The following is a 15,661-nucleotide window of genomic DNA, read 5'->3' as shown; positions in this document are numbered from 1 at the left end:
TCATATTTATCGTATTACATTTTTTTGGTCTTGCATCTTTTAGATGCCCAGCCTCAATGAATGGTCTCTTTAGACACTTCAAAACAAGATCAGAAGATGCGTGTGATGGTTATACAAGAATACAAATCAAAATATACAGAGGAATCACACCCAGTCCTATAGTTAGAACATCCATGTGTCCTCATACCAAAACAATAAACTTTCAATCAGCAGAAAATAGATCTGTATTGTGGTTGGCGTTCTGTTGCTACTACAATGACCCTTCGTGGCCCCGGCTTCTCTTTGCCATGTTTGCGGTGTGGGTGGGGGGTGGGGGGTCAGGGGCAGGAGGTTAGAGGTCAGGAAGAGCTAGGGAGTCACACATTTACAGAAGAAAGTGCAACGCAGCACAGATGAGTTTTATGTCTGGCAGTAAACCAGGAATTGTCAAATGGCTCGGCGAGGAATTTCAAAGCCTTGAGTGAACTCAGCTTGACTACTTCTCCCTCCCGACTTAGATACACAAGTCTTAAGCTGAATTTCAAAACGGCCCCCCAGACTTTGATGTGGAATGTAGACGGATGGTTTAACTTTACCACTCCAAAAACACAGGCAGAGTGACACACACACACAGCAACGGGCATACAGACGCAACCCACCCAGGCACACATGGTAGTGTAGGCGTTGTCGGGTTGGGCTGAAGATTGTGTAGAGAAACGATGAAATAATACTAGACTTAGTCTGTAGTTGTGATGCAAGTACATTGGTATTTCAGGTTCACAAATACATTTCAGGTGCATGGTGATAGCAAATTAAAAGCACAAATGATTGGTGATAGATTTGTGATCCCAAAATACCTTTCTACATGTAAAATAGTGTGTGTGTGTGTGTGTGTGTGTGTGTGTGTGTGTGTGTGTGTGTGTGTGTGTGTGTGTGTGTGTGTGTGTGTGTGTGTGTGTGTGTGTGTGTGTGTGTGTGTAAACAAATGTGAAATAGTTAATGATAGACCTTAACCCCAGAAGACTTATATTTAGGGAGAAAGAGAGGGACCAGAGAAAGGAGACAGAGACAGAAAATAAGAAATAGAGAGAGAAGCAGATAGAAAAGAAAGAACGGAGCCCAGATGTTCCAGTCTTCTGGCAGAGAGACTGAGGGTTGCTATGTTGCACAGAGAGATCACAGTACAACAGCCCTGATTCCCATGCACTCGTCCAAAAGACCCATCATCTCCTCTAAACTGTTTTCCCTGGCCGGCTTCATACTACTGGCCTCCTCGCACGCCAGGAATTCCCTTTATCGTCCAATGAGAGCCATTCAGGAGTTCTGGTTGGAGGTCAAGTACATATGGATGTAGGGAGCCAAGATAAGCAGTGTGTGGGCATTGGGTGCATTGGTCACGTTTGTTCTGCAAGGATTACGGTGAGGGCCACGAAGCCTGTGTATGTTAACCGTATCTGATCTTCAAACCTGCTGGGAATCCCATGGTCATGACAGGGCGGGTTGAGGCAACCGGAAAAGGCATCTCCCTTGCTAAGCGTTGTGAAGGTTAGCACTCAGATAATAGCAAAAGAGTATTGCAACAACATGGCTTCCAATTTCAAAAATACTATTTGCAGACAATTTTTATTGACAACATATACTCCTGATGTGCAACGTTTACGTCTATACTTGACATTCACATTACGATATATGAGCTCCTATAACCCAATATTAGCTAATTATTTGGACACTCAACTGGATTTTCTCTCTTTTCCCTTATGAGGCATTTTGACCTGAGCATTTGGGCTTGGAACCAGCGAACATGCGGTCACAATCTCTCAACTGGAAACTCCTGGGCCAGCCGGCACTCCCACCACATGCTGTGTTGTAGTCGTAATCATTCTGGCAAGGCAGTCCAACCACCATCGGTGCCAACATGGCTCCCTCGGTGAAGACCAAGTACCTCTCTGTTCTGCCTAGTGCTTAGGGTCTCAACGCAATGCGGCGCTCAGCACATCCGAGGTTCTGTCGTCTGTGAAGAGACAGTACTTGGAGGTCACATGGGGATGACAGCCAGTGGAAACTGGACACGGGGACTTGGGACGGTAATTGTTGCCTGACACCGGCCGCTTCAGCCAAGATGGCGGGTCAAGAGAGCCGTTCTCTTATCTGGTGCCACTTCTCATTTCACCTCATTCCTCCACCCCCCCCCCCCCCCCCCCCCCCCCCCTGCACATTGAGCTGGATCCAGAAGCTATCATCAGATCAGAACTGAAGAGAATTGTGGATGAGGACGTCTCTTCTGCCAACGATAACAGAAAAAATCCTCAAGGTTTGTTTATAGCAATGTAATGTAGCATGCAAAGTACTATGCAAATCAAGCAATGCAGCATGCAGGCACAGACCCAGGCGAAACCCTACGGTAGGCTTTCTTTATCATAATGGTCGCACCAGCTTTCTATCGTCTAACTGTGTGTTCACACCAAAAGACACATTTTTCGCCTGGTCGCAAAACATAATCTGTCGCTGTGCAGTTTTGTGTGCAGGTATGTCAGGCGAATTTTGTCGCAGAGTGAATTTTGCCGTGGAGTGTTTTTCGGTCCTTCGGTCCTTCATGCCAATTCAGTCTCAACAACCATGGCCAAGATAACCACCATTGCATGTCTTTACCTGTTGTGGAAGAGGGAGAGGCGTCGGAACGCCCGTCGTTTATGGGTTAATAATATAATCCGGAGGCGCACACAGCTTTATGCCGTGATATTATATATATTATATTATATAGATATTTATATATTATATAATATAATATCATATAATATTATGTATAGAGCTCCGGGAGTCGCAAACGGCAACAATCACTTTCTCCTCCAAGCTGCGGTTCACTAAGGAGTGCAGGGAATGGTTGGCCCGGCCGGTTGAACACTGAATGGCTGTTTTACGTTACTTCACCCACGTTACTCACAGGGAGTGAACACTGATTGGCTGTCTCACGCGAATGCTGCGGCAAAGTTCAAATATTTCAACTTCAGCGAAATTTGTCGAGCTGCAAATCAACATGAATGTGCCCGCCCGTAACAGGGAAAAATGTTGCGCTGTCAATCAAATCTTGCCGCAGGTTTGTGCCACAACAAATTTTGCCCGATACGCATCTCTACGTTGACTTTGTATTGAAACGTGTTGCACCGTCGCGTTTGGTGTGAACACACAGTAAGAGGAGATTCTATTTTGTGACAATTTAGTGATTTAACAGATGCTTTTATCAAAAGGGACTTTAGATACATTTTGTTGCGGATGAGGTAGGGGTTAGGCATGTCACTCAAGGCTGCATTGGTACCAAGCCAAGAAGTAGTCCAGTAGCCCAGTAAACCTTGGAGGAAGAACCCACTTCTCTTCTACCTTTCAATACCCCATTTTACTCAAAAACTTGCAACATAATTGAAGGAAGATACAGCTTAAATTCAGTTGCCTTAAAGTGTGAAATAACAATAGATAGCCTGCCTAGCCATTGTTACTGCCAGCCATTAGCAGTGATGTAGTTAATCCCAACCAATCCCTGGGCTTTAAACAGCAGAGAGCAGACACAGGGCAGAAAAGGGCTAAACTGAAGCTAGTCTATGCTGAGCTGGAATGAGTCATTAACTGGTTCTAGTGAGGAATCCCACAATACTGTATAGCCATTGGTCGGCTGTGAGGGACGGCAGAAGAGAAGTGTCATAATGGGACATCATTACTAAGGGTTGTTAAGGAGAAAGGAATGTTCTAGTAATGATGATCATTATACGTTTTTTAGTACAGAAGAGTAAACAAGCAAAGAACACCAACGAAATATTTAAAATACTCCAGTGTAAAGAGATCCTGGCAACTCCTTCTCATGGAATCCCTTGCTCAAAAGCACTGTGTGGCAATGCACTGCAATAGTTTCCAGGCTATTTGAATACAATTTTATGAAGTGACCAAATTCTATATATTTTAAAATAAGAATGTTAATAGTAAAACTTTTAAAAAGGGTAAAATAAGGGCCCAGTGGTTAGACCAAAAAATAAACCCAACACCCTCTCCATATTTGTGTGTGAGACGTGATCAGTTGCACATGCAATGGCAGAGGGAGCCAAGAAAAACATGCAATCAACATCATGAGCTAATGTCGGGTCAACACAGGCTAGCATTAGCACAGTGAAGAGAACCAGACATGACAATACTTTTATCCTTAAAAGTATCACAAAGATTCCCTCATGAGTGATCAGTGACCTAGGGGTGGGTCACTTCTGGAATAAACAATGGTGAAAACAATGGGTGATCTTTAAACAAGACCGCCTAACCTCCAACTTGCTCCTTAATGACCTGTAAGTCACTTTAAGTTGTGATTAAAGCATCTGCTAAATGACTAAAATAGTAAACTGTGGAAACGAGCAGGGATTCAGAGATTAAACACACACACACATGCACTTTCCCAGCTGGAGCGTTGCCATGGTGCCTCCACAGAAGGTCGAGGGGTCACGGCTGCTGCACACGTCCCAGAGAAACACAGTTGAGCTCCCTCAGGTAGGAGCAGGGAGACTTGCACTGGGGCTGGTCCAGACGCACGAGTGTATTATGAATTATATTATTATAGTGCATCATCACAATAGACATCAATGTAAATTGTGAACTTCCCATTATATTATTGTCCGATTTTCTTCAACATACATCCATGTTCAACAACAGCCCGTGTTGCCAAGGTGATGCAGAGTATAAGCACAACAACTACAACCACACCAGCGCTGTACTGACCACATCCCGAGTCCAAACATGTCGACAACGAACATTAACTTCCCCCACACTTCATAAGTACTTGCTGAGATCAACAAGCAGTATGCTATTGAGTCAATTAGTTCATTAAGGCAATTTGAAAAGGTGTCTAATGCTTTCAGAGTTATGAAAGTCAGGAGTTTCTGGCCTAAATAATCAAATTATATTCCTATCCATTATTAATATTCTATTATATTCTAATAAATATGATCTACTTGTTATTCGGATGGCCTTTTTTCGGACCCCATCATTATTAATTCCTCCCGTGTGGCTGTTTAAAGCAATCACACTATTACTGTTTGCTACCATTTAGTCTTTTAGTTATTCTATCAGACAATGATGACAAACAAACTACCCAGGAGGATTTTGTTGGCCAACACAGCAGGAAATTAAAGCCCTTAGCTAAGCAATATGGAACGCTTCCTGTTGGCCTCTACAACCTCCTGTAGTCTAGAGAAGAGACCTTCGTTTTTCTGCCATTTAGTCATTTAGCAGGGCCCTTATCCAAAGAGACTTAGAGGTATATTTTGTATGTCATGAAGGAACAGGTAGAGGGTAGAAGGAACAGGTAGAGGGTAGAAGGCATTTTGGATGGACAGCAGATATTGCGGACTGAACCCAGAACCTTTCGGACAGAAAGTCAAACATCCTAACCACTACCCTATCTTGCCCCAGAAAAACGATTTAGCAATTTAGCAGCTGAAACTTTTTTTTGTCAATTATAATTAGCAGGCAGGGGTTCAAGCATCTTGCTCTAGTGTTACGTTGCAGTGACAGCAGAAATGTGGTTTCAAACCCAGAACCCTCTGGGCAGGGGGACACACACCCTAACCACTAGAGTACACAGTCCTACCTCCTCTGAAGCTTAAGTACAGTGACTACAGTACGGTCCGACCTTTACGCTAGTCTGTCGGTTACCTCTGCCAAGTCACCGCACCCCGCCTAGCCCTACTGCGTATATGCCCATCCCTGGTGGCCTGCGGGGTTGCCATGGAGACCGAGGGAGACCGCAGTGACCTAGGCATGGCTTCTGTTACCATTATTTAGTACTCAAAAATCTGTGGTCTGTTGTGTTTCTGACTGGTTCTGTGTCAGTCACTCTACCAGTCTCACTCTCTCCCTCTCTCCTTCTCCACCTCCCTTGAGTTTGGTTTCCACTGGCTTCAGTCTCCAATGCTATACAGGATTGTTTTAGTTTTTTTTCTTTTTATTTTGTCAATGTTGTAAAGGATCATTTGGCAATGCTTTCTAATATTTGCCTTTCTTTATGTTCTTCATATTTCATACTTCAGTCATACAATGAAGCTTTGAAAGGCCAACCCAAGGCGCACGTTTAACAGGACGACATTCTCTCCTGTGAATGGGATAACTCTGCCCAGCCCTGAAGAATTCCAGGTATTCTCGGAAACAGCTGTCAGGAAAGCCAAACAAAACTGACGTACTACAAACAAAAAGCTCACTGCAATGCTGCTCACTGCAACGCCATGTCCTAGCGTGTTCATGGCTCAGGGAGCTACATAGGGTGCTAAAGCTGTGTGCCAATATACAGTCTGGTGGCCAACACTAAGAGCTAAGCTAGTAGCAGTCGCATGGCTTAGGGGCCATGGTTTCATCCAAGCGATTGGTGCCTTGATTGGATAAGAAGCTTGATTTACCTGCTTTTTTCAGCCAGGGCTGGGTGCCAGGTGCTCATGGTAAAGACACACCCTAATGGACAGGTACAGGTCTGACAGAGCCGTCTTGTCTGGTTGAGTTGAGCTACAATACCGGTATTCACCTTATTTTCAGCCAATTGTCTACAACAAGTTAACTGTGTGTAATGATGTTTCGAAATATTTGATATCTCCGTTTTACATCAAATATGAAATCATGAATTATGATAAACTACTGATACTGATCCTACTGAAACTAATTTTGCTCAATTCGACCCAGGGAAATGTAATATTATATATATGAATACATATGTATGGGTCTGTGTGTGTTAGTGTAAATGGTCCTCATTTATATAGCGCTTTTAAACAAAGTGCTTTACACTGTTGACTGACATTCACCAATTCATGCACACATTCACACGCCAACGGCGGAGTCAACCACGCAGGGTGACAGCCAGCATGTCAGGAGCAATTAGGGTGAGGCGTCTTGCTCAGTGACACCACGACATTCAGCTAGTAGGAGCCAGGGATCGAACCAGCAACCTTGCGGTTACCAGCCAACCCGCTCTACCTCCTGAGCTAATGCCCCCCTAGTGTGTACCGTATATACAGTATACATGAATGTCTACAACAGATGGACCTACATAAATAAATAAAATAAACACGGTTGTGCATTTTTACTGTGTAGAGTGATGAGATTGTTAGTTACTCAGCTCTGTAATATGTGCTAGCTAAACGCTCTGCCCTGCTGTAGTGTAAACACACACACACACACACACACACACACACACACACACACACACACACACACACACACACACACACACACACACACACACACACACACACACACACACACACACACACACACACACACACACACACACACACACACACACTGCTCCATTGCGCCCTGACCTGGGAGATGTGGTTGATGGAGGACTCCATGCGGCGGAGCTGCGATGCTTGGATATCCAGGAGCTGCAGCACATTGTTGGCCAGGGCGTTGATCTGGTAGGCAACGCTGGCCAGGGACTGGGTGGTGTAGGCCTTGGTCTCCTCCAGGGCCTTGTGCTTGTCCTGGGCCTGCAGGACAGACAACGAATGTCTTTAGGTTTAATATGCTTTGACCATGGGGACACACGTTTTGTCATGACAACTCTAAATTGATATTTTTGATATAAAGCAGATGGAGAGAAGGAGATAGTAAGATGGGGAGAGGGGAGGGGTGGAAGAGAGAGAGCAAGAGAGGGTAGAGAGGCAGAGAGGAGAGAGAGACTGCGAAAGAGCAAGAGAGGAGAGAGACACAGAAGCATTGACAGGAGAGATGAGAGCAGATGCAAAAAGAAAAAGAAAAGGAAAAGGTATAAGGTGTACAGTATAATATAAATATGTATCATGCATATATAATGAATACCAGATGACTTTATGAATAAACAATGAATATCTGCCTCTTCTTTTCCTTAGGGTTTCAGGAGGTGGAACCCAGACCCTGAGCAAGTATAGTGGATACAACGTTACTGCATTTTCACACACATACCCACAACATGATAGTGAGCCTCTGACTTGTTTACCCTGTGGGCAGCAGTTGGGGCGATGATGTGTAAAACACGGGGAAAACAGAAATAAAGCAAGAATGAAACAAAGGACGAAAGTATGAAAACACCAAGTAAAGAAGAAATTAAAGAACGAAAAAACAAGATGGTCAAATGAGAGGGATAAAAGGAGTACTCAATTATTGAAGATTGAGTTGTACAGTGTGAAGTGAATAGCTGTGTGCGTGTGCATGCGCACTAGAGCATTTCTAATCTAAAAACAACCCACTTGGCTAGATTCCTGTGACCTGGGCAGGGCAGTTAGCAGCTAGACTGTTTAGTGCTTGCTTTACACAGGTTGCATCTCAGTGTGCCAAATCTTGCAGTAGCAATGAGATTAGCAGATGTGTAACAAAACAACACACTACAGGAAGCACACTTTACTCTAGAGGGCTGTAGCCTGGCTATACATCTGCTAGAAGTGTGTAGTAGCACCACATACCACACTCTCTCTCCACTAACACTATCACTGGGTAGTCCTGCAGTAATGTATAGGGAAAACTACAATATGTCAACAGCATTCTGAGGGGTTTTCTGCTTGTTGCGAGGTAGCTTTAAAATTAAGCTAGTTGTAATGTAGCTCGTAGCTCGTTTCTCATACCATTCACCTTTTGAATAGAAGTAGCAAATAAAAGTCATGTTATTATTATTCACCTTTTGAATAAAGCATGCAGACAAAAATCTTTATATTTCTTAAATTAGGATTAACACTTAATGTTTTAGGGGAAATGTCCCCATAAACAACATTAACATATCCCATTGAATATGACCTGAATCAGCCTTTAGAGTGTATCTGGATTTGGATGATGTTCAAAGAAATAACCCACACATGCTGGTGTTTGAAGCATCCTTTTTTTATTTTTTTACTGCTGTTACGCTGCAACAGCCGCTCTCTAAAATCAATACCAGAAACAGCTAACCATTCTGCCAATACTGCAACCACGGGCAATAAACCCACACAGAAACTGCTCACTCGGACACACCGACCTCTTGATAATGTTTAGATAATAGGCCAGAGTAGTGTATGTGCTAGGCTGTTTGAGTCCCAGCCGAAAGGTATGGGGTTCCAAACCCCAACGTCCACGGGTTGTCTGTATGCATCCTTCGGCAGAGATGCAGTAACCCCTAACTGCTGCTTACATGTCTTAAATTCAATGTTTGACACATTGGATCAAAGCATCTGCTTTCTGCCAAAAAGTTATACAAACATTGGTTAATTAATACATATAAGCTTCATCAATAGCAAAAGAAAAAGAAAAGGGTATAGTTGAGTTTAAGATATAGGGAAAGTGAGGTAAGATCAGGGCGGGTGCCATCTTGTGAGACAGAACCACCAGACTACAGCAGTAGAGTCATAAGCAGCACGTTCACCACAGTGTGAACATATTCCCAATTCCTTTTTTTTTTTATTATTAGATTATTCCACATATATGGAATTGAAAAAGTACACGTTTACATGTATATGCCAAATAAATAGATGGGAGGAATGTATTATACATTCCTCCCATCTATTTATTTGGCATATACATACATATACATGTAAACAACTCAGGCTAATCCGATACACCGATATTGCAATACACATGGTCAAATTCTTCTACTCATTTGTCTCCCCAGCAGTAAATAGTTCAGACCAAACAAGATCCGGTCACATGATCCATGGTCATGATATTAGGGTCAGATCTACCGGTCAATACTGCCCAGCTCAAGGGCTTCTTTTACTTTGAAGCCTCAGTTAAAAGATCAGTTATAGATCCAGACCAGACCGGATATTAGAAACCAATGGTGGGTTTTTCCTATGCAAAACCAAGTCCATAAAGCCGTAGTTCCTTCGGGCGGCAGGGTAAACAAGTGTGTGGTAGTGTAGCAGAGAAGCTAAAGAGCCAGGGATCTCAGCAGGTTCCCAGGAAACTGTAACCCTCCTGGGGCATTTCCTCTCATATTTCTCAACTGAAGCCACGACTGGAGGAAGGGGAGGAGGAGGAAGAAGGGGAGGGGGACATGAGCAGCTGAGGAGTTGTAAACATCTTGCACATTGTCATTGGTTAAAAAACAATAAATCCACAGATTTAGGTATGCATGTCTAAAGGGAAAATATGTATACAGAATTAAAAAAGTAATAATGGTGGTTAAGTGCAGCATTGCAATATCATACAACTATGAACTGCCCAGTTTGAACCAACTCTCACCACACACATCCAACCGACACCCCCTAGAGATGACACTTGAGAAGTTGTGGATCACAAGGTTTGAACCTCCTCCACCAGAGACAGACAGGCCGACAGAGAGAAAGAGATTGCTCAGAGATCAGGAGACAACACATGGCCAACCAGCCTCCCACATCTCAGCTGGTCTCTCCAGCCAGAAGCTTCTTAGAGTACAAGCAGGACACAGACTGAATGAGTAGGCGAAGTCCTGGAAACTAACTACACATACTCCCAACTCCAAACCATAATAGTGCCTAGGATACCCAACGAGCACGAATATAATATCAGGAAACATTATGGTCCAGTTGACCTGGTTTCAGAATAATTTGCTTCTTAGCCATGGGAAGGATAGTCTAGTGGATAGGAGGTTCTCCTCCCAGTCTAAAAGGCACTGGGTTCCATTTTTAATATCCGCAGCCTAACCTGGAGACAGTTAATTTTAGAGCCTACTATGATCCTAAATTGCCCATTGCTAAAAAGAAGCCCACTAGATACAATTGGAGTTTACAGCAAAATGCTGGTAAGGACGCAACACAATACATTGTTGCTCCCGTTAGCCCAACTGACAGGGGGCTTGTATTGTGCTCCCACTCATCCAGGAGGGAAACAAGCTCGGAAGACAAAAGAATGTGTGGAATCTGAACAACTCAAACCGTTATCCCCAAGTGTTGTTCACACCTCCGTCAGCAAGCAAAATACACACAAATATGAATGGGGAAAAAAAAAAAAAAAAGGAAAAATTCTAAAAAAGGTTTCCAAACAGAATTAAACCTGCTATCCTCAAAACAGAGAGCTAACCTTTTCCACATGGATCATATCCTGTAGCAGGATACAGACAATGTGGAGATGTTCTTTGATGACTTGATGGAACATTGACATGAACCCTGCAACCCTACAGACAACAGGGTTACCCTGTATTACGCACCCTGTAGGTAATGCACAGTAAATAACAGAATAGTGCACACAGGACACTTTGCTTGGTGTCAGTTATCGAGCGGTTATCACCCAAGGATCGAATGGGATGAGATAAGCAGGACTTAAGGGCCGCCACTACAAGCTACTGTTGGACATCCTGACACTGATTGGACGAAAAGGGAATGATGGGGGGGGGGGGGGGGGCACAGGAGAATCCACAAGAGACCAGGAGGATCAATCCATTCCAAGCATGTTCTCGTGTCTGTATGGTTTTTCTAAAAACAGCATAAAGCTGGTGCTAGTCCCTGCAGCTAGACCACCATACGGTAGCATACAACCTACCATTGATATTGAATCAAAGGCAAATACAGTGCGGTTTGGTGGTTTACCTGACAATTGGTTAATTTTTTTAATGCCCTACCTATATTATACAATCATGTCACCAATAAATAGATTATTATTATACTTTATTCATAGTGTTTGAATTTGTATAAATAACTTTGTGTGGAGGATTATTAAAGTCATGTGTAACATCAACCCGCTCTGAGATTGTAGGAGCCGGAGGGAGACTTTCAGAATTCAAAAAAATCTACTACTCCAACTGGCTGTGGGACGCAACCTAGCGTAGCTTGGCTGGCTGGGTGGTGTGAGTGGGAGGCGTTTTGGGAGTGTCCATAGTAAGATTATTGTAATCAAAGAGAAGTACGGGCTTCCCCCCCAATAGAGTTTGATGTTGTTGATAACAGCATTAGCTGTTATCAACAACTCAACAGCATCGACTACAGTATGTTGAGGTGATTCCAACAAGCTTAATTTCTCACATTGTGATTTTAATTTCTTAGTGTCAAAAGTGTCGCAATGTGTAATAAGGGAAGGTAGTCCGGATTAATTACACTGGGATGTGACAGAATCAATGAGATATACACTGGAAATATTTAAAGATTGTCTACAGTTGGCACACGCTAGTATACAAAAGCACTTCCTGACCAACGGTTAATTTTACAGAACCCAACCAGGAAGTCCCTCTCACTAGACGGACATGACAATTATTTTACCAGCATTATTAATAAAAGGATTTTAATATTTCCCCCCCTGTAGCATCCACTTCTACAGCATGAAGAGGTATCTTGATATGTCAAATGGGTCAATGGGACACACAATGCAGGGTTTCTTCCTCCTTAGCATGTAGCCTTAAAGAACAGTAGGGGGAGGGGAGCTTTAAAAGGCAGCCTCACGGCTAAATTTAACTGAATCTAGTTGTATGACCCATTTCCAGAGCGGAATCTGACCAGTTTACCTTTGCAGCACTTTGAGGTAAAATAAGACTTAAAAAAGTGTTTACCCATAGCTGTCCTGTTAATGCACCCCCACATTTCTGTGTCCTATATTCCAAATAGCATTCAGGCAGACACTATGGATTGAACCAAAACCATGGGTGGACGGCAGGTGGTAGAATACATGAATGAACTGCGGCGTTGAGAAACCAGGCCGCTCATCTTCGTGAAAAAAAGGAAAAATAGAAAGAAGGAAAAATGGGACTCCAATCCCGAGACGCAGAGAGGAAGCGTGAAAATTAGGAAATTAGGAAAAGTGGTACATTCATCAACGTTGGGAGCCCTCTCCCAGGGAACACTAGGTATGGCATGAGTCATGTGACCTGGATATAACCAGGTCACTCCATTTCCTCCAACATCTTGGTACACAAAACAATCCCTACAGGTGCACCAGAGACACCTGTATCGCATGAAACTCCCCTACTAGGAAATGGACCAAATCGAAAATAGCTTCACCTCCAGCAGCCTTAAGAGACCGGCCTAGTACCCAGGATGTAAACTCTTGTCCTTTGAAAAATGTTTTAAATGTGTTGCTTGGAGGTTCCATGAGGCATTTCTGACTTGATACGTATTGTGTGTTAGCAGCTGGATAATGACCTCACCCTTTTGTCATTCCCCCCACCCCTTCTCAAATGTCCCTCTAAAACAGGAGCGCAAAAAAGCATCAACCGACACACATACACACTTTCAGAATACATCAGGCAGAAGTTAACAGCAGATCCAATGTCAAGGTGAACTAAGGTGTGCGCCAACTATGGAAACCTGGACATGGCAAGCTGTGGAGATTGCGTACCATGCACCAAATGCCCTCCCATGCATTGCAATGCCTCACAATGTGTGCATTCATTTTGATTCTGCCTCTGTGACTCCATTCAGATCAGGGATGAGCTACTTCTGCACCATTGTAGGCCTACACAGCAGGTTGCCGTATTCGCCCAAAGATGACAGTAGACACGGCATATGGTCCGTGTCTCTCCCTGGCAGCATAGCAGCAGGCAGGGGGCATGGCCCAGGGGGCCTGCACTTGTCACAGGTGTCTTTGCAGAACAAAGAGCTCAGCGAAGGAGGGCAGGGAGGGTCAAGGACATGCGTGGCAGATGAATATCTGAAACACCTGTAAACACCTCGGTGGTGAAACGTATTTATAATTCCAGATACCAGGACCTGTACCCCTGCTGTGACACTGATTTTCTATACAAGATTAATGAGGTGCCTCTCATCATACAAACAGCATATTCTTACCTTAAAAATGTTGAAATAGGCGTTCATCACATTTAAAATCCCATTCTATTTTCAGATTGAGCTCTATTTTGAAAGGCTGATATGAGAGAAACGTACACCATTGAATGACAAAATCAAAGACAATGACACTTCAATTCAGTACCAACATCCATCTTCAACTGTCATGGATTATGTATTAACACACAGTCCTCTACAGTCACCAACAACATCCACAACTTGAAAAAAAAAGCTGACCAATAATCACTACTGTAAACAGTCTAAACAAAACAGTCTTCTGTAAACAGTCTCTACCTGGCAGTTATGCCAGGTAGAGAGAGAGGGAGAGACAACGAGAGACAGAGAGCAAGATGGAGGGAGAGACAACGAGAAGTAGAAAGCAAGAGATGCAAGAAAATTGAAGACAGGCTGAGACATGTGGGCCTATCCCTGTGAATGATTCACCATGGTGTGTGTGTGTGTGTGTGTGTGTGTGTGTGTGTGTGTGTGTGTGTGTGTGTGTGTGTGTGTGTGTGTGTGTGTGTGTGTGTGTGTGTGTGTGTGTGTGTGTGTGTGTGTGTGTGTGTGTGTGTGTGTGTGTGTGTGTGTTCTGAAAGATGGAAGATCTGAAAGATGGAAAGAGTGAACCAAGTGAGTAAAGAGTCTGACTGACACACTTGAATGACCCTCACCTTCCTATGACTGCCCTGCTCACAGATAAGAAATGTGAAATTTGGTTAGAAATACGACTTTATAGATGTAACAGAATAAAAACACTTATTTTGATGTAATTTTATGTTTAGTTTCATAACCATTCATATCAAATCACAACCTAAAAGATATTGGTCAGGTTGAGATTACATAAGATTAAATAAGGATAAGTATTACATAAGGAGTTTTTTCATATCAACTAAATATATGACTTTATGGTATAATCATGATTCATACTTTGGACTATCCAATATTTCACAAATCAATTTGTACAGTAACCTATAAAGAAATATCTGAAGTGAATAATCAGGCTATATTTGTAGTATTATGATGAACAGAAGGCAGGTCTATCGTTGCAGCACATATAACGCAGCCAATTGGATGTGACCACAGGCTAAAGTCGGTTTTTCAAAGGTTTCAAATCTTTTGAAGGCCGTTTCTGTGTCTGTGGTAATTAACAAGGGTCTCTTTAAAGGGTCTTTTATTAGTCAGACGGATCAGCCTAAACCTAAATACTGACAAGAAACCAAATTACCCCTAAAAACTAAATTATAGGGAGTCCTCCGGGACTGCATCGTGGATGGACACACCCTCCTCGGCTGTTAGGGCTTTCCTTCTGTGATCTTCTGTGTTCCGCTTCCTCGTCAATATCGGTCACACTGTCTCTTAATTTCCAGGATATTGACCAATTCACGGGTTTTAGTTGTTACCTTTATTCCGCTTTTGGTCAACCCCACAAAATCTGATAAAAGTTAACCACACAGTTGACTCGATGAGAAAAAATAACATCCAACAATCCGAGTTGTGAAACTAATTCAGCAAATTATATACATAGTTATAGGCCTGTAGATACATAAATATAGATAGATAGATAGATAGATAGATAGATAGATAGATAGATAGATAGATAGTGTGCAACGTTGTCAAAAAACTCAGATGGCCGTCAACAGGCACATACAAGAAGCACTACAAACCAAAAACATGACCCAACTACTGAATATGAACTATGTCTAATTTACATCTCAATAACTACTCAGGAAGTCATGTAACGCTACAGTCCACTCCTGACTCATAGAAGTAACGTTACCCTGATTGAATTCAAACATTCAGCAGTCGTCAGCATTATAAGAGGCCAACCGGGGAGCTGTCTGTCGCTTTCGTGTATGAATAAAACACAATGTGAAAAGACTTTAAACCACAGACTCAATCACCGGAGCCCCGGTTTCTCTCTGCCGGTGTGCAGCGGGGTTAAGTTCGGAGCGTTCAGAAGTAGACGACACACC

The 15,661-nt window shown here is 43.1% G+C and overlaps 1 protein-coding gene across 5 annotated transcripts in view; it reads right to left on the bottom strand.

The window, feature by feature from the left end:
• The window catches only part of abi1a (abl-interactor 1a), a 39,396-nt gene that overhangs the window by 23,117 nt on the left and 618 nt on the right, over window positions 1-15,661 (bottom strand). For all 5 annotated transcript variants that reach the window (XM_084475139.1, XM_084475137.1, XM_084475135.1 and 2 more), the window contains exon 2: window positions 7,317-7,484. In XM_084475139.1, coding sequence (XP_084331265.1) covers window positions 7,317-7,484 — 168 coding nt within the window. The remainder of the gene's footprint in view (window positions 1-7,316; window positions 7,485-15,661) is intronic.

Source organism: Micromesistius poutassou (genome assembly GCF_964030765.1).
Source record: "Micromesistius poutassou genome assembly, chromosome: 11".
NCBI classification, from domain to species: domain Eukaryota; kingdom Metazoa; phylum Chordata; class Actinopteri; order Gadiformes; family Gadidae; genus Micromesistius; species Micromesistius poutassou.
This window is presented reverse-complemented; position numbering and strand designations above follow the sequence as displayed.